Here is a 25,881-nt window from a genome sequence, read left to right as displayed (position 1 = left end):
GTCCTATACACTACACTGCAACTTTAACCACTTCAAGAAAAACCATTTATAATGAACCAATGTTAACCAATTGGCAAACTGATGTACAAGAGTGAAGTTCCTATGGCACATTTCTGGTCACAAAACATTACCAAACTTCTAAATAAAGTTTTAAAACTGGGAGAAGGAAACAAGAATAACTTGAGAAAATATTTAAACTCTATTCAGTGTTCCTGGCTATGATCAAAATATTTTTCTCATCAACAGTGTAATGTTGAACAAAACAATGCAAAGTAAGGACTATTGTAATGTAAATAAAGGTGTATAATTTTACAAAATATGCTACCTAATCCCTGAAGATGTCTGGATTCTGGCATCTTGTCCACTGTGCACAAGAAGTTGGTTCTCATCAACACTCAGCTCCTTGCTTTGATCACTTATATTTGTCAATGATCCCCCTCTCGGCAAGACGGAAGTGTGGGAACGGCTGTGGGTACCTCCCACTTCTGATCTCAGAGTGCTGGAACTGTTGATGGGGGAGTACTGTCGTGCTTGTTGCCTGATGGCCAGTCGATGCAAAGCTTCCTGAATTGCTTGTTCATGGTAGGTGTCTAATAACAAAGAATACATTACTAGACTCTTTGGGAATCAAATGTTTTCTCTCCAAAATCTTTATGAGCTTTCTTTCTTCATTAACATTTGGTGAACCGCAGGATTCTTTTTTCTCCTTCAAAGAACTAGCTTGCGTTGGACAGCAACATTTAAATTCCATTTTGAGCTAGAATACGCTTTTCCCATGTTAAATGTTCTGACTTAAAAATATGAATGCAAATACCCCTCAGAAATAGTTATTTTTCCTCCTCATTCATGGGATTTAACAAAACATTTCCAGTAATCATTGGTAAAAGTGTAACTGTATTCATAAAAATGAATCCTTTTACAGGTAAATTTGGTGAGAAAACTCACCAACAACTGGCTCCATTGTGGAGTAAGGGGAACACTTTGAAAATGCAGAAGAAGGTCGAGATATTGACCTAGCAGCTGTTGTAAAACACAACACTTAGAGAATAATCAAATAACATGGAATAAATGCTTTATTTACACCACTGCCTACTTCATTATTATGTTTTTAATCAAATAATATGCATATATATATATGTGTGTAAAGAACATTGCTCTGATGAATTTTGAGGCACCCATGTAAATATTTTGTCTATTTATTCTGTGATACCCCATCTTCCTGATCTGCATCACTATAGCAAGTCATAGATATGCAGAGGCTCGTAAAGAGCAGAGAAAGCTACTTGAAATGACAGCTATGCAGAGCTGGCACATTCCTTTTAAAGAGTACATACAATGATACAACTTAAAAGAAACCTGAACATTTTAATCTGTTTCAGTCAGTGTTCAAAGACTGCACAAAGGATTTAACATTATTTAGCATAAGTGAAATGATAGGTGAATATTGCACCATAACAATATTGAAGAATATCAAAGAAAACAAATGATGAGATCTTAACCTGTATAAATAAACCTGGAACAGAGTTTACTAAGAGTTTGCTTCTGATATTCTCTCTGATTCTAGCTTTACTATTTGAGCTTAAGTGATTTTTTTCTGCCTTTAAATGAGAGCACATCCAGGTTCAATTAATGCAGTTTTTAATAGTTTAACACTGCTATACAATATGCATCAAGCTGTATGCTTTTAAAAAAAATCAAAATCATGCTAGGTAACCACACAACAAACCTAGTGATAATAGAATGGACAACAAATGAAAAATAAAAGCAAGCATTACTGAACACATATTTACTCTGTTTAAATTCAAGGCTGATACGGCATTCTGTTCAGTGAAATGGAAAATAGAGAGGTCATCCATCATGACTGTCAAAACCTACTGTTATTAATTTAGTGTAATTTAAGTGTAAGCACCCATCCAATAGCTGCTACATGGACATTTACAGACATGAAACATTTCTTGCATCCTCTGTTCTCTACAATTTGTCCTTAGCATCTTACCTCTGTGTACATACACACCCATGCACTTCTAAAACACTACCACTGTTACAAAATCTCAATGCTATCTACCTGGAGGCTTGTATATGTTGGCTGAGCTGGGTCTGAATATCTTCTGTGAGTAGATGGACACAGCACTGTTGAAGGAAGATGATGCTTGTGCATGTCCTGAGGAGACCTCAAAGGAATCCCACTTCTGTTTTCTGGAATCACTGAAGCAGATGCAGAAGTATCATAATTTGTGCTAAGCACCAACAGGATAATGGGTGAACATGACCAAACTTTTTTCCTAACTATATATAGGATATAGGATAGTGTTTAGTTGCATTAAAAAACAAGATCCAAAGACTCCATATAACATTTTATGGATAAACATAAATAACAAAATAAAAAAAAACATGTTTTGCCTGCATAATCTTCTCCAGAGCCAGGTGGTCTGGTATGACATTTTGAATCTCCTTCTGCAGCACTGTGTGCACTGTGTTGCTGAGACTGAGTGTCTGGATCAGGGAGCATGATCTCTAAAGTGCAAGAAGTCTTGTCATCACTTCCACTTTTACTTGTGTTGTGGGAAGGCTGTTTGGAACTGCTGCCCAAAAAGATACTGGCAGACTTGTTCAGCTTTGTGTATGTTGTTAGCACCTCCTCCAATTCTGCCTCACTGTAAATAGTAAATTTGCTTTAACATGCTTTTGATTCGACAGATTTATTGTTAAACAATAAAGCAGAAACTATAATATACAGGTGTTGTAGAGGAAGCAGACAGCTTAGTGCTAAATGCAGTGACATGCAAATCTTGCTCACCTCATAATAAACAAATTACAGGAGTCTATCTTAGACAAATGAACATTTGAAAAGTGTTTATATTTTATTAACCATAATATATATGGAAAAATTAACTCAAATGTAACAGAGAATCAATAAAACAATGTAGACTGCAATGTCAATGCGCATTAAATTTTGATCTGGAGATTTACTTACTAGTCTATCAAGTTCTGTTTGAGACTTTTTACTTTTTTTAACTTCAGTCATAGTCAAATGTTCTAAATAAAGTTAAAATCTGTGGGAATGCATTCCAAAATCACCCATTTCATATTCTGTGCAAAATATTGCTTCTTGAACATGACAACTTGAGCAATGTTTCTTCATCTGACTCGAAGACATGCATAGATTTGTTGGACTCCCTGTTACAACTAGTACTTATATGCAAGGGAACTCTCCTGCGTTGTGGGTAATTTTCTTCTGCTTTCTAGTGGCAGGTGAGCATCATTTTTAAAGAAAAAGAATGTTGCACTAGTGTTGCCTTTTAATGTAAATACCAAAGGTCTGTTACTTAGCATGACTGAGGTCAACAGATGTGAAACTACTAACCTGGCTGTAGAAACAAAATGGTCAAACTTGCTCTCATTTAACTTATTTTCATATTCTGATATTCTAGGGTCCACAGAAACAGACTGCTTGTTCAGTGTCTCCATATCTTTGAACTGTCCTGTCTCCTGGGTATAAAAGAGCAGAAAAATTGTAAAAATTAGTGTTATGATCCATAGATTCTACAGAGCAAATAAAGCAATCTGACTTTCTGTTTATTTTATCGTTTTTTCCACATTAAATACAGGGAAATTCTCCACAATAAGGACAGAAAAAAAGAGAGGAAACTAGAAAACATGCTGATGTATGTACATACATTCATATACATATACATAAAATCATGAGATCACTGCTAGCTTCATGTGAGAATAATGATTTACCAAAACACAGTGAAATAACCTACTTTGTTGTAAATATGTACAAAATCTCCAAGCTGCTTTGCCAGGATTCGTCGTCTGTCTCCAAGTGGAAGTTTTCTGCTGGGAACACAAACTCGAAAAGTCTGCTGTAGGTTTACAGCAGCTCGCTTTAGAAATCGTAAAACAAGATCCTACAATGGCAGAAACAGAGAAAAGTCCATTAACACAGTTGCCTTTTAAAATGATGCAAGAAAAATACTTGCCATTTAGCTAACTTTAATTCTATTTTTTAAAAAACAGAAACGAGAAATGTACATTTAGACAAGACTGGCACAAGTTTGGTCTCTGCTTTGATTTGAGGCAGGTGATAATGTTAATTCTTAATGATGAGACAGGTGATAACTCTTAATGATAAGGAGGAAGCTTCTCACCATTTGCTCATTGAGAGCATCCACATCTTCCTGAAGCAAAGGTCCAGTCTCAGAGATAAGCCTGTGCTGGACGCAAAGCAGGTATGCTGCAAAGGCTGAACGAGCTTGCATTTTGGTCAGAGTCACGCCCTTGACTAGCAGCTCCACAACATTGTAACGTGGCTCTGCAGGTGGAGGAGGAAGAGATTGGGGAGGGGCAGGTGGTAAGTCTACTTTGACCTCCTGAGTGTGTAATTCTTGCACTTTGACCTCTGTGCTTTCTTGCAGGCCAGGTTTCACCTCACGATCCTCTGAATCTTTCTTCTTCTCTTCCTCTTCCCCTTGCCTACTTCTGGTTTCACCCTGGCATCAAGGAAATGATGAAATATAGTTTATCTGAACAGTCTGTGTGGGGTGGGTGAGTGGGGGTAATTCAAACTAATAATAATAATCATGATGGAGCTGTGCACCATCTTTATAGGTGCATGTCCAATGGACTATATGCAACTTTGTTTGTAGAGGAAAATAAATAAATGAATACAAACAATGTGGTAATGAATATTTATTATTCCTCCACATTGCACAAACCTCTTCCTCTTCACAAGACTGGTTCTCCATGTCTTCCTCATCTTCTGCCACACCTTGGACAAGCTGTATTTTTCTGCATGCTGAGAAAAAATGTTAACATAAATGTGATATGATTACAATCCAGATCATACCAACCAAGAAATATCAGGGGAAAAGCAACTGAGAAGCATAACCATAAAAAAAAAAAATTTGTCTACTCTAGAACCTGAAGACCTGCTTAAGAAAACATAATAATAATGAAAAGATTTATATAGCACATTTCCCCCATACAGAGGCAAACTTAATGTGCTTTACAAGATGTACAGCTCAGTTGGTGGTGATGCTGACAGTATAACATTATTAGAAAGCAGTGTCCATGTGGGAGCTTGACAAGCCTGTCTGACCTCTAGCATTTGTATTCATATTTTCAGTCTTTTAGTTTATCATATTATTAATACAATTTTATCTTTGCCATTGAATTCTCTGCACCTCGGTATGTTTTTCAATGGACTCTGACCTTGCGCTGCTAAGGTATTGGAGGGCTTTTGCTATATACTGTTCAACTTGATTGTATGATTTGGTGGCGATCACAAACTTAGCACACTGCAGCAGCTGTGCACAGGTTCTTGGTTGACAGAAGAATGCTGACGATTGAAATACATGTGCTTTGGCACTACAGGAGACACAAACTTTTGGCTTGCAAACGGACTGCTACCTCTTATGCCCTGTGATTTGTGTGATGATGCCATATTACTGTGTGAAACTGCATTCACTACTGGCACTCACTGTTGTTGCCTGCCCAGTTGACTGCAGCACCAGCCTGTAAAAAGGATCTATAGAGGCAATCACCTCAGACAGCATCATACTACTGCTCATGAGGCTCTGCCTCCACAACCAAATACTGGTAAGTCCAGGGCACACTTTTCCTAGTCTGTTTCATATACCAGACCCATTTCTGCATGTCCAATTTTCCCGCAGCCAGTTGGGATCACTCTTCTCTCTCTCTCCAGCCTCCTGGTCACACCTCTACATGGCACTCTTTAATACCTAGTCTTTCTCATCCAACCAGGAAAAGCAGAAGTTCATCAAACATTGTTGCTGACTAAAACTTGGCTCAGAGAAAGTGGTGACAAGATTGGTTAGATCTAACACCTGTTTACTGCTGTGTTCAGTCCTCCCTCCCCATCCCCCACTAGTTGTGGTGGTGGAAAAGCTGTGAGTTTTAGAATGTCTCTAATAAGTCACCTTGTTTTTGACCCTGATTTTTTGTTTGTCTACTTGTTGCTTAGGTTATAACGTGGCATAAGACTAAAATTGACAGAATTATTCATCTGATGTTCTTGTACAGACTGTCATTCAAAAATAAAAACAAACGTCATGGACTTGTTTAATGTCTTTTGGTTTAACTGATTAGTCATTGAGCCTCCTCAAAAAAACCATAACTTGGACTAGGTGGTGCAAAGGCTTGTTGGTAATTAATTTATTTACATAGTTACCATTTTATGTTATCAGATCAATGAGATTCATTTTGAACCAGTTGCTAGCCATTATTATTATTTTTTGGTTAGTGCAGAGAGTGCAACCTGTTTGGACTGTGATATTGCCTGATGTAATGTTAAATTATAAAGCCATTTTGCATAAATGGCCTTGCATATTATTGAAAAATCACCACGGCCATTAAATAATCACTGTAATTTTTAAAGCAGGGCCTAATCCCTCCAGCTCTAAAGTTTTCACTTCCAATTGAAAAAGCTTTCCTTCTCAAGAAAGAGGGAAAATCTTTTATCAGTGCCAGTGAAAGAGTTCAAGAAGTAGACAATGTCTGAACATATCTGACCTACTTTCTTAAAAAGGTATACCCCTTTCCCCCCAAAAAAAATTCAACAACAACACAGTATAATGCTGTCCTGTTATTATTATTATTATTATTTAAAATTACCATTTTTGATGGTAAAATTCCTTTCTTCGAGTACTTACCAGATCACATGACTACACGGAGTTATCAAAACTAGCTATCTTAATTCCAGCTGTCCAATCCCAATCGGTCAGACCTGACCAGTGAATAGGGAGAAAATTAGCCAACTCACCTGAGGATGGATGGATAGGACACACCCTGCACAAACCAGCTGACACTATTGCCAAGAAGGCACTTGACTGGAATCCTCAGGGGAAGAGGAGAGTTGTGAGACCAAGCAGACTTGGAAAAGAACTGTTGAGTGCGAGGCACAGGATGTCGCAACCACATGGGCCCAACTGAAGGGGGCTGCCCAAAACCAAGTTTGCTGGCAAGGTGTTGCGACCCTATGCTCCTCGAGGAGTAAAAAGGAATAAAAAAAAAAAACACAAACACACCGGAGGAGAGCTCACTGGCTGGAAAGGGTGGGATGGGAGGGAATGATCGAGTTTGTTGATGTTGTGTTCTCCCTGTTCATTGGTCAGCTCTGGCCAATTGGGAGTGGACAGCTGGAATTGGGGTAGCTAGTCGGGATAACTCTACATAGTCATGTCATCTGGTGCAATACAAAGAAGAAATAACTTTTTAAATAATTAACTCTCCTATAGTAAGACCCACCTCTTCCTTTTTTGTGAGATTTAGTTTTAGGCTTTTGAGACCTGCTTCCTAGTTTCCTCTCATATTTTCGTGCTCTCACTAAGGCCTGTGAGTAAGCATCAACTGTCTTCTAGAGAAAGACAAGATTAATGTAATTAAATGTAGAGGCAGAAAATTGCATTCTGACATAGATTTAAACAATACTTAACAGAGGCAGGGTATACACACATATACACACGTGCCTGTTTTCACACACACACACACACATGAAAAAAATTTCATTTTAATGCACATGCCATTATTCCAAGAAGTCAAAAACTCTGAATAATAATAATACTAAAATTCTTTAAATGGTTTTTGAAATTAAATCAGTGCACGAAAACAAGATTTTCCCACCTCCAGGTCCAACTTGGAGTTTGTGTGGCTAGCATTAGAAATGTGTTGGCTGGCATTTCTGAAACAGAAGGGAAACCTTAGTGTCAAATTTTGCCATGCAAATAATAGCTAATGCAGTCATCATAAATGGTTGAATTTTCTTGTCCTTTCCATAAAAGTCTTTGTTCTCTTATACATGTTTCCTAGTTTAAGTTTTGGTAATTTGCTGGTCCATATTGTAGACACTTTCTATTTCTGATCTTGATTCCTTAATTATCAATTTTTGTAACTTTTTTGTCTGTTCTTTTTTTTCTAGACAATATGTTTACAATAAGCCAAAGCAGATTTGTCTCCTCCTGTCTGTTAAAATGTTTCTTTTAAATCTCTATTTTACTGAACTTCTGTGCAATGGCAATATTTACAGTACAAAATAGAGTAGCAAAAATTTAAATATAAGTAAAATAGCCTTGGTAACTTCTAAAAAGATTTAAATTTAAATACTGGACTGGGTGTAGCAGCTAAGAATATCATTGTTTGAGAATGCAGCTATAGATAACATGAATAAAATGCAATGCTGCATGCAAACCTGCAAGTAGTTCTGTCTACAAGAAGTAGTCCTATCTACAAGTAGCTGTCTACAAGTAGCCCTATTGACAAGTAGATCCATCTAGAAATAGCTATAAGTTCAACTGCCCTGATGACAAATAGCTCCATCTACAAAAAGTAGCTCTCTCTACAAGGGGTAATTCTGTCTACATGTAGCCCTGTCTACAAGCAGCTCTATCTACAAGGATTAATAATGTCTACAAGAAGCTGCCTTGCATGTTTACTACCATCAGCTGCCACCTTAAATTTTATATTAAAAACAATATTGTGTAAGAGGTACATGTGGCGTTTATTTATAGTCTTACTTGGATCTTGCAATTGCTGAAGAAACAGCTGGTGCTGTCATTTTTAAGCACATTTTGTGTCTGAAACCCAAACAATCCCAAAATAACGTTTGATATTGTGAGGCATATCTTGTGCCATGCAATGCTATTCTAAAGAAAAATAAATCAGTATTTCGGGTACTTGCTGCATCTTTGTTATCAATGTTTATAACAAAGTATGTAATAAACCTTGTGCCTTTATTGTATCATGCCAATGACTAAACATTCCACTCCTCACTCTCTAGCTCCTTACAATTAATTTTTCAAACAATTAACCAGTCTAGAAAAGAAAATTATAGAGAAAATATTCATACCTTTCTGGATAAAGTCTTTGGTGCAACATCAAGTTGTGGGTTGTGTTAAACTGTAGAAAGGACCTGAAACAAAGAAAGGAAAGGGGTTAAATCAAAAGCTCATGCAATAGAGAACAAAAAAAATTCATACAATGTTCTAACTGACCTTATTCAAATTATACAAGAAGATGTTAGATGCAGACAAAAAGTGTGTGCACACACACACATATGCGGACCTATGCTCCTCAAAGGAGCAACAAGAAATAAACTACTACACACACACAGATAAGCACAAGCAGCTACCCATATATGTCCCAGGTGTCCGGGCCAGGGAAGATGCGGATCCATCCCTCCTGTCGCTGTTCTTCCTCTTTGATTCGTCGTAGGATTTTTATTTCCTCACTGTTCAGCCCAGCCCAGCTAGGCCCTGACAAAGTTTTTGCTGATGAGGATGCAGAAAGAGGTCGATTTTTCTGGAAAAAAGCAGGAAGAACTATTACAGAACCTGTTTTGATTTTCTAGAAAGGAAATACATGTATATGCGAAACAAAGATAATTGCTATGTGATCATGCTGCATTATAATGTATCTTTAAAGTCAATGATGTATCAATGCATTTGAAAAGTAAATTATAGCAACTAGGAAATGCACATTTGTACAGACTCACAACCACATTACACAGACTCACATTACACTTCTAATCCTACCATTTTTTGAAAAGTAGTCTGGATGATTTGACCAAGAGAACTTATTTCTCAGTGTCCATCTCCATATATTTGTTTATTACTTCTCAAAGTTAATTTGTGTGCATGGACTTGGATACATTTGTACATAAATATGCATTGATGTGTAAATGCATGAGCACGCATCCTTATCATTACCATGTAATTCTAGATATCAGAGACATTAGACATGTTAGTCTTCAGTATCAATGGTAAATGCTGAACCACAGCATGACAAGACCAAGGCTCTTCTTGCTTAAGGTGTTAGTGCAATGAAACCAACAGAGTTAATGTGCATTATAGACTCCCACTCTCACGCATTGAGTGTAAGCCATTAACTGTGAGAAGCTCCCACATAAGTACTCAGAGTGACTGGCTGAATTCAAACACAAATTCAGACCTGTACTTGAAACAATTGAATCATTTTGTGTGTGTTTGTGCGGATATCCAGTGTACCTCCTCTACCAGTGACTTCATGACAAATTACTCATAAAAAATTCCATTGGATTCATTACACATATTTCCTTTTCCTTCTTTCTAAGGTTTTCTGTCAAGTTTTGCTCACAGGTTATGAACTACCTTTTGACATAACCTATATCTTGGATCTCAAACATTTACGTGCATAGTAAAAAAGAATTACTTTATATGATGAGATAAATTTCAATTTTGCTGTGCTTATAAACAAAGTATTAGATTTTTAATGAATCAAAAACATGTTCAACTTACTGTCTTATAATTTTTAATTATTGCCAAAAATGCACTTAAAATGATTTGTAACATATTGGGAAAATATTTTCATATATTTTGAACATCTGAAGTCAAAAGTTAGCACACCAATACACAGTAAGACTGAAGCTCATGATAATTGAAAACTGAACTATTTCAACATTCAAGCAACTTTTGGGAGAATCAGTCTCTCTAATGTTAATTTCTGAGAAATCGGTGACTGTTAGAATACTAATGACCATGAAACTGTAGGTACTTAGCATTATGTCTGTAGACTGTGTGGACAACATCAAAGACAACATAGATGCAGAGATTTAATGGTTTCTATGTAATAAACTGAGTAAACTAACAGAGGAAGCAGAGAACACTGGGTTAAAGGTCAAAAGAAAGAAGACTGAAGTGATCAGAACCAACAACAAGCAGGAACTCCCAATCCAACTTCTAGGAGAGCTTCATGGAAACAGACCACTTCGTGTATATGGGGAGGATTGTCAACAAGGACGTTGGAGCAGATGATGACATCAAAAGCCACATCAACAAGGCCAGGCATGCTTTTAACAGCTTATGCCTCATCTGGAACTCCAGAGCATTATCCTTCCACAGTAAGACCCACATCTTCAACACTAATGTGAAGCCAGTTCTACTGTATGATTCTGAAATCTGGATAATGACAAAAACCATCAAAGCTCCATATCTTTAACAACCAATGCCTACGCCATATTCTGGGAATAAGATGGCATAAAAAGATCTCCAACAGCAGCCTGTGGAAAAGAACCAACCAGAATGCCACTAGCCAAAGCATCAAAAAATGGAGCTGGATGGGACACACTTGAGAGGCAGGCACTTGACTGGAACCCTCAGGAGAGTTGGGAGACCAAAGCAGACTTGGAAAAGAACAGTACAGAGCGAGGTAAAGGACATTGTAACCACATTGGCCCAACTGAGGGAGTGGGAAGGGCTGCCCAAAACTAGGTCTGCTGGTGAGGTGTTGTTGTGACTCTATGCTCCTTGAGGAGTAACAAGGAATAAACAAAAACAAATATGTAATAAATTTATAGCCTTATCCTTCATTATACACCTGTACCTACATGAGTGCACACACATAAACACGGTCACATACCCATGCATCTTAGATTGATAGGATGGAGAGTAGTACTAATCACGATCGTTAAATAAGTATACCTATGGCAAATACAACACAAACACATATTTTTAATCATGAAACAAAATCAGCAATGTTGAAAACAATTAAAAGAAGCAAACATGTTATATCACAAAGCTGTTATGAAAAGGTGCTAGGACCACAGGAAAGCTAGGGCCGAAAACAATCTCACACAAAAGCACATGTTATGGACACCACTAATACACTTTACAAACAGAACTAAACATTGTTGTTCGGCCTGTTAACATTAACTGCCAACTTTCTCAAACCTATTTACCAAGACTGGAGGTGACTGTAATGAAAAAAATATCCGATGCTTAAAACTGAATACTTGTGATACTGTGATGATTTTTTTTGTAAGATGTGGGCTTAATAGTATTTGTTACTGTCTCAAAATAAATAAAAGTTTCTGTTATTATGATCCTTAGATTTAAAGAAAAGCTATTTATTGAATAAAGTTCGGTTTTATTTTTATCAAGTGTGCATCAATTCTAAATGTCATCGGTGAAAATGGTCGATCAATATAAAAATGCAGATGTGAAAAAAGAAAACCTCACCTGTGCAAGTAAATATCAAAAGGAAATAATTATCATGCTACCTTTGGATTGGAATTTGGGATACAAAACATGAGAAAAAAGCTTTTGACAAGATCATTTATAGCTGTCATGAATAGTCTGCAAACTTGCAAAGATTACCACATTTCTAAACTGTGTGCAAGACTAGGAGCAGAAAAAGCACTGAGGTATATCAAGAAGAAGGAAAAACTGTGCTGGACTATGGGAGGTCACTTACCATCCTGGCAGACACGGGCCTAGTAAAAGCAGACTAAACAGAAAAACAAATAGATTTCTAAAAGTGCAAATGTTGCAGCTACAACACAATGAAAGCCTAAGTGATCAAGCATGTACAGACTGCTGGAGACCAGGTATACTTCTAGCTAACATGGAAAGGGAATTTATAACAATACATCCATAGACTGTGTGATCTGTGTGATTAGGATATGGAGCATCACCAATATGAAGCACACACACAAGCATAGTTTATAATGAATGTCATTATGCCAGAGGTATAACATCCCAGCAAAAAGTTTAAAAAGAGAGAGAGAGAAAGGCAAAAGACAGGGGCAGAGAGAAAGAGAGGACGAAGACAGGAAGGGTGGATGATGATGGAGACACAAAAAAGAAAAAAAAGTGAGATAGCTAACAAGGTGGGAAAAGACTATACAGAGTAAACATACAAAACATTTTCCTTTACAAGATTCGACAGATGAGTTATTTTTGTTTAATTGTTACCAAAAATACACATCAATAAAATAGGCAAGCATTTTATGTCACAACTGAAGGTCATACTTGAGACTAAAACTAACAAAAATATCTAGAACTACTGATCAAAAGCACACAAATATAAAAAAATAACCCTAGGCTTGACAACAGCATGTCTTTTTTTTTAAAAAGAAAAAATATAAGTTTGAATTCCTTTAAAGGGGTAATGTTTCTGTATAATGGTTTTGATATGATTAAGTGGAGCTGGTAAATCTCCCACAATTAAGGTCTAGACTGAAACTGCCGACAAGTTCATGGCCAGAGATCACTTAAGTAAAGGGTCTTAAGAACAGACTTTAAGAACAGCATTCATTATACAAGTCCATAACTGGCCAGAAAGAGCCAATGCATGGACAGTGGTAGGCTACCTCCAGTGCAAGTGTGAAGATTGTCTAAGACAGGGTGCTAGTGCAAAAGTTGCAACAAACATTCAAGGGCTTGTCACAGGGACTTACCAGCACAGTATGGGAGCGAATTAGTCTATCTTCTCCATCATGCCACCTGTAGGCAGGGCTGGGGATAGTTACTGGTCATGAGGGGTGGTTTCCTTAATTGTGTGTGTGTGTGAATGTATGAAATAAAATAAGAAACAAGAACTTTGCAGGGGCTCTGCACGTTGTCAGTGCAAACAGAGCACTTGGTCAAAGGTCAATATGTCATCAACACCAAGAGACTTTTCTTTGAGACTGAGACTTAGGCCACGAGGGCAAAGACTTAGAAGAAAGTTGAAAACGCTTGGCTTAAATGAGAAGAGAAGATCTGTGTATTTGCCTGTGCTCCAAAGCACCAGTGTTCAAAGCATCAGGTCATGTCTGGGTGGTGTTTGGCAACTATATGTGACATTGTTCAACCCAGTGGGTACCACTGTGATATGACAATGTAGTCAGGTGAACAAGCCCTTGTAAGACAAGCCATGTTTTCATGTTTCCTGGGGAGTAGCTGTTGCTCTCTGACATGGTTTGCAAATCAAGTGATGAAAGGCAGTCAGGGCAGTATGAGTGAAGAGTCACCAGCATGCTGTAACTGTAACTGTTAACTTCTCACCTCATTGCAAACGTGGACTCATAAATTGGAAAGACTGAGAGATGCAGGAAGAATGCAGTATGAGAGCAGCAGCAACAACTGCCTGAGCTAAGTTGATATGCATATGTATGTGAGAGTGGATGGTGGTGATGAGCTCACAGAACTGTAGAATTTTAAGTATGAATAACATGGATAGCACTGGTAGCCCTTTCAGATGAGCCAAACTGCTGTATGCTTGTATTTTGCATGATTTGTATGTTTGATAAATCTTTTCTTACTTCTACTTTGATTTACATGTTGTTAAGTCTTTTTTAGTTCAAGGAAGAGGAGTGGTGGGGGTTTATGAGCCATGTGGCAAGATTTTAAGTGAACCTGGTCAGGGCCGTGCTTAGTGGCAGGCAGATGAAGCATCTGCCTAGGGCCTAGTGCTTGTGATAGTTGTTGGGGGCCTTGCACTTTTCATTAATTTGGTAACTAGGCTCCAAATTAATCCCTATGCCTCGGGCCTAGTGGGGCTAAGAATGGGCCTGAACCTGGTACATAACATTTCCTATGCAGGATATTAACATGAGTGGTAAGAGTTAAATCATGCTATCACATGATCAGTTCCATGGGCCATAGTCTGCATTTGACAAGAAGATACGGAAAGATTGTAACAACGATCTCCTATAGTATATACACAGGCCATAATTCTGCAAACATTCAAAACAATAATAGGATGTTTCAACTTTTAAGGCACAAAAGTCAAAAAAGAGGAAATAAATACGTCAACCTATGCTACTTGCTATTTTTCACATATTGAAGTTTCTTGCTTTACCTTATGATACATATTTAAACAACATTTTAAAAGAAAAAAAATCTAAGGGACTCCTATTCTTAAAAGAATAATATAAAGCATACTAATTTCAGTTTTACCTTAGTGCGGGCGGAAATCTTTGAAGCAGTTTCTTGATTTCTGTGGCATTGCGGAATCATGTTTTTCGTCAGGGGATCATGGCACACAATTCCTGTATTTTATCAAAAAATCTTAAATTTTTATCAAAATCTTCATGATCTTAATACTTACACTGAAGCACTGCTTTGTTCATGTTTTAATTTTATATTATTCATCATTTTTGTACAATTTATCGACAAAGATGAGGAACCTCTGTTTTAACTCTTCAAATGTGTAGGAAAAATAGCACAAATTCCAACATCCTTGCAGATGAGGATTTTTTCCCAGAGCTAATTCTTTAACCAGAACAATCCTATTGCAATCCCAAGAAGAAGTGTCATTTTATGTTTATGTTTACCAACAAGGCTAAACAGGTCACACAGCATATTGCCCTTGATTTTCAGATCCAGTGGACTGTCACTGTCAGAAATAACAAGAAAAAAAAATTAAATAAAATTTTCTGCTATAGGTAGTTGAAAGCTCAAGGCAGTATTACTTACAGTTCATGAAACAGTAAAACATATGTTGATATGTACTTCATGAGAAAAAAAACAAAAAACAACTACCTGCTTAGTGAGATCACTTATAAATCTCCAATTGATGCTTTGTCATTAAGGTGCCGACATGATTATGGCTGAGTAATATCATTACTACCATTATCAGACAGTGTTCTTCCTTATATATTGTCATAAATATGAAATTCTGCATACTTACCATGCCAAGGATGGAGATAAGTTGACCTCAAGCACCCAGGGTTTAAAACTCTCATCCACCAATATATCAAACCCATAAAGTTCTGACATGCACACACACACACACACAAAACCAATTAAATAGGTATGCTATTATATGCACTGATGTTTAAGCTCAAACTAGTTTCTAGTCCCAAAGATTCAGCTTCTCAGTTTAGACATTTGTTTTTCAACATTTAGAAATAATAAAGAGTAAACTATGAACATTTTTCTCAGTATTTCTAAATAATTTCACTTCAAGAACTGAAATATGTTTTTCTTTAATTACCTTATTGATATCTAGTCTTAGCAGACAGAAATGATAGAAAGCAGTTTAAAGCCATCGGGACATTTAATCAAAACTTCTTCATTTGTACTGCTCAACACAAACAGTTCACTGAAACATGCATAGCTGAAAAACCACAAGCACTTGGCAAATGAGCAGGAGGGGGAAAGGGGGAAAAGGGGGAATTGGTGCTTTATGTCGAATCAGCAACTAAGGCTATATCACAGCAAGGCAGTCAGCACTGTAAACAGAGGGCACATGTAGGGAGAGAACAGTGTGCCCGAGACAACAGCTGAACCCAGGATATCTAACCTTCACTGTAATGGTGACAGGTGCTAATTGTTGCACCACTTCGCCGCCTGCAGATGAGCAGGAAACTAAAGTGTAAGGAGTGAAGCAGAATAGACGTGCATAAAGTAATGCAAGTTATTTACTTTTGATTGCTTTATTTATTTTTTTTTAAAAAGAGGTGAGTATCAGAGTGGAGGGTTAGAAGATAAGAAGTCTGCATGTGACTTACCAAAACAGTTTCCCCTGAAAGGCATGAACATCTTGCAGGCAGTTGCTATGGACAACTCCACAGAAAGGATTGTCTTAATCACTGCATCTTCTATCTTCATCATCAGGGCTACAGATCAAAAGTTAAAGACATGAATAATGTTGATACAAGTGAATTAAATGGTTCCCTAACACTTAACAACTGCATTTATATTCACACCTTAATTATTGCATGAATCCAGTCAAAGCGATTAACAATTTACAATAAGATAGTGATGTACTCAGTTAAGGAATCTCATTTGACTACTTGAAAATTTGGTATTCCAAAATTTGGATTACGAACCTGCTTTCATTGATAGTAAACCTTAGACTCTCATATATCACAGGTAATAATACAAATTTTATAACGTCGACCCTTGCAGTCTGACTACACTTAAACAACTGAGAAAGAAAGCATAAAAAAAAATATGGTTGATCACATTCTATAGCAAAACAAACTCCAACAAATGTGAAAGCAGTTGTCTATCCCAATTGTTTCTTCTTTATTCAACTGCTGTGCAATTAAGTCCTCTTCCCAAAGAATGACACAAAACTGGCTCTGATTATAGGACCTTACCAGTTGTATCTTTGCCAAGGGAACGTAAGTAACGCAACATTGCTCCCATGGACCACTTGTTACCATAGTCCTCAACGTCTGGGTCATCATTCCTAATAGCAAATTGCATGTGCTGTTTAAGTTTCAAATGATAGTACACAGTACACAATATGAAGTAATGCATTATAAATAATATGACATGCAAATCGCTCTCCTTGCTCTTCTGTTGTCAACACCTACTCAGATTGATTCAGTACATGTTTTAAGAGGCCTTAAATGCTCAACTCAAATGCGATGCTCCCCAAAAAAAAAAAAAGCATGATGTGTAAATAATTCCAAAACCTTTTTTTTTTAGGTATCAGTCTGGCTTGAGTCAATCATGAAAATAAGCTGTAAGCTTGGACAGGTAAATACAATAAACTTTCTCTCTAAATCTGTCACATAGATGTGATGTCACTCACAGTGACAGCAGGTGGAGGTGGGTCGGGGGTGAGTTGGCTGATTTGGTTTTCTGCCAGTTCCATATAGTCATGTCATCTGGTACAATGCCAAGAACAAATAATGAATACTCAACAATCAATAAAAGCCTACTTGACATAATCCCGACTTTTCTTGTTAATGCTGTAGTTGGTCAGATGCATGCACTGGTTACGCAGATGTCTGAAGCTTTTTTCATACTTGACAGTAGCAAACCTGTAAAACCAATGAAAGTGAGATAAGAAAAATATTAACTTAAACAAATCATTTATTTATTTTAACACTAACAAAAGGCAAATAAATGTCTCACCTTGTAAGGCCCTCTTCATATAAGTAAATGACAAGAGGATCATAGCAAGTTACTGCTACATACAGTCGAATGTCAAACTTGAAACCTAGGGGAGAGAAATACAATGTTTCAACAATTGCAGTGTCTTTTTTTACCTGTATCTCTCCATCACTCTGTCGTTCATTTAATATCCTGTCATGTCCCTTTTGTCCAGGTGTTATACAGTCAGAAATGCCTGTTATATTCTTATTTCCAAGATATAGTGAATTTAGAAATATACACATAAAAAGTATTATTAATATTCATCTGCTTTCCATTTTCCCATGCTACTAGCAAATGCTAACGAGTATATTGTTAATAATGTAGAAAATTCCAATTGTGAAGTATTTGAAGTGCAAAATTTAGTTGACTATTTAATTCATTAGACAGTTTGTGTAGCTTATAATGTATATTCTATGGAATTGTTTTATATTGTATTGTGTACTGTTTGCCCCCCACCAAACCCCTTCCTTGAAATGGGCTGAAGGCCTCTTCAATAAATAAATTCAATTCTGTTGCTCATTGTTGTCTCTTTCACACACTTGTCTTTCTTTCCTTCTCCATTACTCTCTCTCTCTCCACTCCTACTTTTACTCACATAAACATGAAATTCATATGGTAAATTCTATTTCTTCAAGGCTTACCAGATGACATGACCATAGGAGATATTAGGCTATGTTTGTTCTCTAAACATCAAAATAACTCCCTGACAGTGAGCTAATACATGTCTGGCATGTAGGTTAATAAGCAACAGTCCTCAGACAGCTATAAAGATGACAGCACATGAAATCCACCATTTTCTGACCCAACCAAAAAGTAGGGAGAATAAGAAAATTAACAAGAAGAATTTTCCTTTTTCTTTGGCCTTACCAGATGACCTTATCATAGGAGATAGAAATCAGGTTAAGGGAAGCAAAACAATGCAGCTCCTTGTCAAGTTGTGGTATCTTGTGCCACAAACACAGCAGGGTGACATAATGTCAGTTCATGTTACATGACAATTAAAGGTGAGACCGCAATGTTTGTGCATATCATGAGCACAAACCTGTTCAAGGCCTGTGGGGAACCTGTGGAGAATAACTGTCATAAGCATCTTCAGTCACTACATTAATCCAAGATAACATGTTTCAGGCAGAAATACACACTGATTGGCTTTGAGAAGTGAAATGAGCTGGGCTCAGTTTCATGCTGACTTCAAAAATAGCACCCGTGAACAGGGAGCAAAGCATAAGCATATCTAATAGTTGTCCTGATATGATAGATGCAGTTAAAACCAATAAGAGACCATGTTGGACCACCCGGCAATAGATGCATGCAGTCTGACTCAGGCCTGAAAAACTGAAAAGACCCACCATCTGATGACAATGAAGCATCCCATGTCACGTCATCTGGTGAGATCAAAGAAGTAGTACACGTCTGCGTTCACACACAGACACACAGAGAAGCATAAGCACAATTTATTTTGAGAAATGTTAAAGTATGATTCCTGAATGAAATGCACTTACCATCGATGACCAGAGGATTATCGATGTAACGACAAACAATCAGATTTTCATCTAGTGGCACTTGATCTGGCTGAAAAACAAGAGAATATAAAATGGCTAAAAAAGAGTGAAGATTAGAAGATCAGTGAAGATCACGCATAACTGCTTATCAAATCACTCACTCTTTCTCTTTTACAGGGTAAATATTTACACAGCTCTTATTTCAAGTTGAGGCAATTTTATGAACAAGTGGTTCTCCCACTTAACTGAAGTACTTTCAATCATTTGCCTCCTCAGGTGCTTATCTCCAACTGCCATAAGCTCTCCTATCTTGCAATGAAAAGAGAATATCAGGAGAGCATAAAATAGGCAAAAGGTCGTCTTACATGATTCACAAGAAAAACTCCTCTTCCCCTCGAAGATGCAACTGGCTTGACAATCCATGGCCCTCGATCTTTGAGGAAATAAGCTTTCAAAAACACAGGAAAGAAGAAAAACCCAACGATTTTGTAGTTCTGATACATTCTGCTACTACTATTAATATACACAGCAGATTCACATTTACATAGGATCATGTGCTCAGTGCTTGACACAGAGCTAGATCAGTATGTAGTACATGATGGTACAGAAAATAAACATCAATGAGGAGGAAATATAAAAGACAGAAAAGACACAGAAGTAACAGTAATGATGAAGAATTAGTTTAAAAAAGGAAGCATCAAAAGGTTATCAGCACGACAAACTAATCAAGAGATATAAAAGATGAGAGAGGGAATGGGTTAGTAACCGGTCTGTAGTTAAGAGTAACGCTCACAAAAAGATGCATTTTAATGCATGTTTCAAAGAAAAGACTTAATGATGGGTAAGTAATAGATATAAAAAAGGGAGTTCCATTATTTTGCTGCACCTCAACTAAAAAGCCAGTGACCATATGCTACAGATTTAGTGATAGGAGTAGACTGTGCTCTAGTCAGACAATGAGCAAAGTTAGCTGGTCAGAATGGGAAGAGAAGGCAGAACAAGACTGCAGAGAGAAGCAGAAGACTGCCAAGTTATACTAAATGTGATCATTCATTTAACAGGCAGACAGCGCAGAACAAGGAAAACGACTGATATGGTCCCATTTCCTTGTTTTGAGCTCCAGAGTTTTGTACTCTCTGGTTTGTTAGCGAGATATTCAGGGCAGTCTGTGAACAAAGAATAACAGTAATCCAGCCTTCACAGAACGAATGTGCAGACACGAATGTTAGTAGTTTGTCAAGCACTAATCAGATTGACAGCTGCAACTTGTTGATTAAGGGTCATTCATGTCAGCACCAAAAGTTGCTTATGTTTTTAAAAACTTTTTCAGTAAAGTCAGAGGTTGAAAAAAAAAAACTTCAATATCTGAACAGTAAGCAGGAAACAGTAGCTTTTGTCCTAATCATTTACAGAGATACTCCCAAGCAGGGCCGTGCTTAGGGGCAGGCGGACGAGGCATCTGCCTAGGGCCCCGCGCTTCAAGGGGCCCCGCGCTTTTGATTGATATGGTAACTAGGCAAGTGACTTTAGATCCCAACTAAAACCGTGTGATCGTGGCGTGAGGGTCCCGCACATGCCCTTTGCCTCGGGCCCCGCGGGGGCTAAGAACGGGCCTGCTCCCAAGCTTCCAAAGGTTTTAAATTTCAACACTGTTAGACACAAGGAATTTCTTCTCAAAAGATACATTAGATGTAGGTGTGGGGAGCCTTTTTTCAGCCATTAGGATATATATATATGATCATTCAAAATTATCAACTAAAATATTAGCCTGCTATGTTTGGTCAAGCTGTAATTTCACTGCCTTGGCAGGGTCAGACCACATGATTCTGTACCTTTCCCACCCCTGTACTAAATAAACAAAACAATTCGGCTACTGAACACCAAAGTAGTTTAAAAATATATGAGTATAGGTACTAAATAATACACCACCACCTTCACTTCTAAAAATTTTCTTACAGATTATGGAAATGGACTTGCTTTCACGCAGTTGTATATGGCTGCATTTAAACTGATGATCAACTAGTTTGCTTAGAACTTTTTCAATAGCATAATTTTTTTCCTTTGCTGATTGTATTGAAAGAATAAGTAGTGGCAGTAAAAATATAAAAGGCCACTTACTACAAAAGTCCTGATATTCAGTTGGCAGAACATAACTTTGAGGAACAAAGTCAAAGTGTCTTGCTCCCTTTACAAGAAAAACAGCATATTCATATTCAGGATCACACTGATATACAGAAAGTGAGACATATTTTAAGTCTTGACTTCAGTTATTTTGTAGCAGAAATGCATCAATCCAACTGGGATGAGACACATACAAAAATCAGGCAATATGTTTTTAAAAGTATTCAATTTTGCTTAAAACTGATTGCATAACTCAGTTATGGATCTTCTTCAAACAAAGTAGAAAACTAAGTCTGTGTTCAATAAATACTGCACAATTTTTTCTGACCAACCACCCTGTTAAGTCATATTATTTGATATCTGCATCACCACCATTGTTGGAAATCCAGCTGTATGAAGAAGCAAGAAGATATACATATTCACTGTAATTCCATGATAATAAAGGCATTAGTATTATCATTTAAGAGCTGATTTTTGTTCCTTTTTATATTATTAGCAAACATTTTGTCTGACCTTGATTTGCTGCATGCGCTGTATGTTTTTGAAGAGCCTGTCCTTTCTTGTCAATTCATAAGATCTGAAAAAAAATAGTCAAGCAAAGGATGAGTCTCCAAAGCAGCCAATAAAAAATAACAATCGCCATCAACATCGTCGTCATCATTACTACTATTGTCATCATCATCATCATGACTTGTATACCACATTTTCCCCCATGAAAATGAGCTCAATGCTTTAAGGTGGTGCAGACTTACAGATAAGTTTACACTTACAAAAGAACATACAATGGTCAAAGAGATCTCATATTATCTGGACCTGGCAAGACTTACAGATCAGAAACTGTGGTAACTTTAATGTCCTCCTATTAATTAGTCAGACTTCATCACTCTGATTCTCTTTCCACCAAAACAGCGACTTCACTGCAGACCTGTTATATGATGTGACTATGATCCAGTGCATGGTGATTCCATTTACTAATAAGTCAAAACCATTTCAAACAATGTCCATAATTTTCAAACACTCTAGCTGTTACCCTTATCATGTCTACCATTATTGTGTAGTTTTGTCTACATTCCTTTCCTGTAGGTATAAGACTGTGGTACTTGAATGTGTTTGTTTCGGGTGGTGGTGATAGTGATGCATTTTTTATTTGTAAATGTACGTTTTGTGGTTTTGTAAAGCACTATGAGCCTGACTTTGGTTGAGGAACAGCAATATATTAGTTCTCTAATGATGATGATGATTATTATTCTCAATACCAAGCTAAGTTGTTTGGGTGTTATGCAGATGGGCTCAACATCTTACCATCTACCACAGTATATACAAAATAAACCACTCAATAAGTTGGTGCTGAGGGCAGAAAAGAGATCAATGATTGTTTCCAATGGCACACATTATAGAACTGAAAAATATTATAGCCTTGACAACAGATCAGCAGACTTCTTGGTCTGACTCTGTGATCAATTTAAAGGTGGGGGAGAGTGATTTATGCTTATGAAAGTTTTGAAATACCTGGGAAAGTGGTTGATTTTCTGGAATTCAGTCAGTAAGCGCAGTGTGAAAGGCTTTAAGTGAGCGTTTGTCCACATCAGATTAAAGTCTTGACTGTTGGGGTGTACCTAGTCAAAATGCAGTTCCAAAAGAAAATAACACTTAACTTACATTAAATCCCCATAACTTGTATAGATATTTTTTGTGAATATCAAAACATCTAAATTATAAAGCAAAAGCCAAACTGAAGACTAAAGAAAGAGTTTACAAAATGTGTCAATCAATACAATTAAAAAGTACTTTTCATTTACTTGAAAATATCTCTAAAAATATTGTCAAGAAAAGTAAAGTCTAAATAGAATGGCTAAATTAACATACAAACCTTGTCATTAGGTGGACAGCAGATCAAGACTTTTCTAGAAGACATAAGTGCCAGCAGTATTTATTACTATTTAGATCATTCTGTGAAAGTTTAATTATTAAATACTTGAATATTTCTCTTTCTTACTTCATGGAAGCCATGGCTGTGAAGAATAGTTCGGATGATCTTGCAATCTGATGTGCCAAACTTGAAGGCTAAGTGATACCGCTCTAAAAATATTAAAAAAAGGAAAGACCAAACAAAAACTAAGCATGAAGAATGGAAAGAAATATATTTTACACATATTTCTCCATGTCAAATGAAGGCTACTAAATTTTTTTATTACTGTTCATTTTGATGTTTCAACCATGTGGTTTTTTTATTTAACTTATTCAAATTGTTGCTATAAGAGAAATTGATGCTAATGAAGTTTGATAACCAAATTATTAAACAATTTCAATAGCCCTTTATATACATACCTCCAATAGCCTTAAGATCAGTTTTTTTGTGCAGAATGCAGTTTGAATTAAACAGAATAACTGGAGTGCGTTTTCCATAGCCTGTCCACATGATGTTAAAATTTTTATCCCTTTAGAAAGAAGATACAGACATAGTAACTTAGGATAATGTGGAAATTTTCATTACCCATAAAAGTAAACAAAACAAACATGGGAAAAAGGTAAGAGCAAATAGATAGAAAATAGGAAACTTATGGTGTTAAGCATTATTTGTCATTGGAGTAGACTAAAACAGCTCTTTTTGATGTTTATTCTGTCTAGATTACTAATTTTGAATTTTGTTCCCTGCTTCTTTGGCACAAGGTTAAAGATGAAAATTACCTGGCATTTTCTTCTTCCTGTTCCCCATCATCAGTCTCATAGTCTGAATCATGGTCACTGCGTTCTTCTCCACTCTGCTCTGATGGAGTGAGAGATCCACCACCACTTGAGTCTGTAGCTCGTGAAGCCATTGTGCTGTCAGGTGTCTTGCTGTTGCTTTTAAGATCTTTCTGTCATTGTATTTTAAATCCTGCACTTGAACAAATGCAGGACTGCAAAAGAAATCATAACTCTAACCCAAATCGATAAAAGTAAATGGGTAAAAATTGAAAGAGTTCACAGACCAAATCCATATAACTATAAACAAAATAAGGATCCTCAAGATTTACCAAATACAAAATATGAAGTAAAAAAATTATGGGTGTGGGAGAACCCCAAAATTCCATACCTTTATGTATTTTACTATTTTTGGGTTGTTTTGCACTTTACTATTACTGATAACCAGCTCACTCCTCTATTACAACTTTAAACTATCATTCTACTAGTCTTAATAAGAGAGATTATTAGTTAATTAGAAATGCAAATGTAAACCTACTTATAGATGGTTATAAAAATAATGTGAATGTACCACTAGCTGTACCTTTTTTTTTTTAAAGGTATCTTCCTGTTGGTTGTAAAACCTGTTTCACCAATTTACATGCTTTGTGCAAAATAAAAAAAGTGTGTTATTTTTAATGTTAAGTCTTTTGCTCCAGAATGTCTTGTGAAAGTGTGTGCACTAGGAAATAATGATTTTATTTTTTTTGCAGAAAGGTCAAAACTATTGGTATTGGCAGTGAATATTCTGATATGTAGAATGCAATCACCCCAGTGAACACACACAAGAGAATTTAGTATAATATACACTGAAACCCTTTAGTTTTAGTTTATTCCTGGTTACTCCTCGAGGAGCATAGGGCCGATACACTGAATCCCTATGGAAAGTAAAATCCTGCCCATATGTCGTCTACAATTAGCCTGAACCTAAAAATGATAAAGCAATCGTATATTTGACAGGGCAGAAACTACATACATCAAAATACTAACATGATGAAGCCGTTTATATAATTTTAACACATTTGGCTTGTTCGTATTAAAGCTGGTTGTAGCATATACTATTTTGTTTTAAATGCTAGTTTTATAACATAAAATTGTAGTCCTTTTCATTGCTGACGTTCTCGTCTTTCGTTACCTGAAAGAACATGGCGGCATTATATTTTGTACTGCCCTAAATCTACCGACAAAAGGTTTAATATTTTGCATGGGATATTGCTTTGAAACCCTATAATGCAATTCTTTCTAAAAATCAGTCGTCAAAGTGGGGCAGTTTACAGGTTGTCATGGAAGTCGGCCATGGTAGACACCTGTTCAGCAAAAGTTTAAGAGCCGCAGATTCATACCCAAAGCACATTTATATATACAAAAATTAATGTACACTACACAAAATTATCCAGTGTGACAACCCATGAAAACAACTCTACATCTTTCCTTATATCTATTGCAAACGCATAATATTTTGATTTGAAAGAAACCTACGCCTGATCCCATTGACTCCAATGACTCGTTGTGGTATACTACAAGCAGTGCAATGTTGCTAAGCGGATAAAATGTGGGATCTGTTGTAAGCGAGACAAAATAAAATAAATTTAAACTTACCTGTCGGGCACCAAATATAAAACCATAAAAAACATAAAATTCTATATGGCTTGACGTCTGATTTCAGTCATTACCAGCCCAATGTGATCAGCTGAAAAAAAAAGATAAACTAGCCGCCATCAGCTCAGGTCACAACATGCGTTGTTAACAGGATTTAACCCCAGTATAAATTAGTTTCAAAACCATATTTAATAAAATTTCAAGTGGATGCAAGGATATAGATTTACTTCGTTTTTTTAAAAGTAAATTCTGCGATGGTCATGATTCCATAACGCAGAATCGGT

At 36.7% G+C, this 25,881-nt stretch overlaps 1 protein-coding gene across 9 annotated transcripts; it reads right to left on the bottom strand.

Annotated features, from left to right (window-relative positions):
- Nucleotides 1-354: 354 nt before the first annotated feature.
- LOC112570340 (tubulin polyglutamylase TTLL5-like) lies at nucleotides 355-25,877 on the bottom strand. 9 transcript variants are annotated; one of them, XM_025248733.1, is made up of 32 exons: nucleotides 25,598-25,877; nucleotides 23,963-24,174; nucleotides 23,603-23,712; nucleotides 23,271-23,353; nucleotides 22,784-22,890; nucleotides 21,788-21,851; nucleotides 21,272-21,338; nucleotides 19,519-19,601; nucleotides 19,154-19,223; nucleotides 17,631-17,715; nucleotides 17,435-17,536; nucleotides 16,865-16,956; nucleotides 16,271-16,378; nucleotides 15,448-15,529; nucleotides 15,092-15,153; nucleotides 14,715-14,806; nucleotides 12,247-12,279; nucleotides 11,732-11,746; nucleotides 9,149-9,318; nucleotides 8,867-8,929; nucleotides 8,535-8,594; nucleotides 7,645-7,702; nucleotides 7,270-7,375; nucleotides 4,719-4,798; nucleotides 4,152-4,493; nucleotides 3,765-3,911; nucleotides 3,365-3,489; nucleotides 2,401-2,654; nucleotides 2,066-2,205; nucleotides 1,791-1,820; nucleotides 946-1,020; nucleotides 355-590 (listed from the first exon to the last, which is right to left on the bottom strand). In XM_025248733.1, exons 2-32 carry the CDS (start codon nucleotides 24,091-24,093, stop codon nucleotides 492-494), a joined length of 3,135 nt encoding a protein of 1,044 aa, XP_025104518.1. In that variant the 5' UTR covers nucleotides 24,094-24,174; nucleotides 25,598-25,877; the 3' UTR covers nucleotides 355-491. The 9 variants fall into 9 exon arrangements, with proteins under 9 accessions (XP_025104518.1, XP_025104515.1, XP_025104519.1 ...); XM_025248730.1 differs by having other exon boundaries at nucleotides 7,270-7,378; nucleotides 25,598-25,763; XM_025248734.1 differs by having other exon boundaries at nucleotides 2,066-2,196; nucleotides 7,270-7,378; nucleotides 25,598-25,763.
- Between the last annotated feature and the right edge of the window lie 4 nt (nucleotides 25,878-25,881).

The sequence above is a fragment of the Pomacea canaliculata genome, linkage group LG8, assembly GCF_003073045.1.
Source record: "Pomacea canaliculata isolate SZHN2017 linkage group LG8, ASM307304v1, whole genome shotgun sequence".
NCBI classification, from domain to species: domain Eukaryota; kingdom Metazoa; phylum Mollusca; class Gastropoda; order Architaenioglossa; family Ampullariidae; genus Pomacea; species Pomacea canaliculata.
Note: the sequence above shows the minus strand (reverse complement) of the source record. Positions and strands in the feature narration are given on the sequence as shown.

Excerpts from the sequence above, each read along its gene's own strand:
- LOC112570340 (XM_025248730.1), bottom strand. The coding sequence starts at position 24,093 with ATGGCTTCACGAGCTACAGACTCAAGTGGTGGTGGATCTCTCACTCCA. Across the intron at positions 19,602-21,271 it reads TGAATATCAGGACTTTTGTA|CTTATTTCCTCAAAGATCGA; the intron begins GTAAGTGGCCTT and ends TGTTTTTGAAAG. Across the intron at positions 12,280-14,714 it reads AGATTTCCGCCCGCACTAAG|TCTGCTTTTACTAGGCCCGT; the intron begins GTAAAACTGAAA and ends TTTTCTGTTTAG.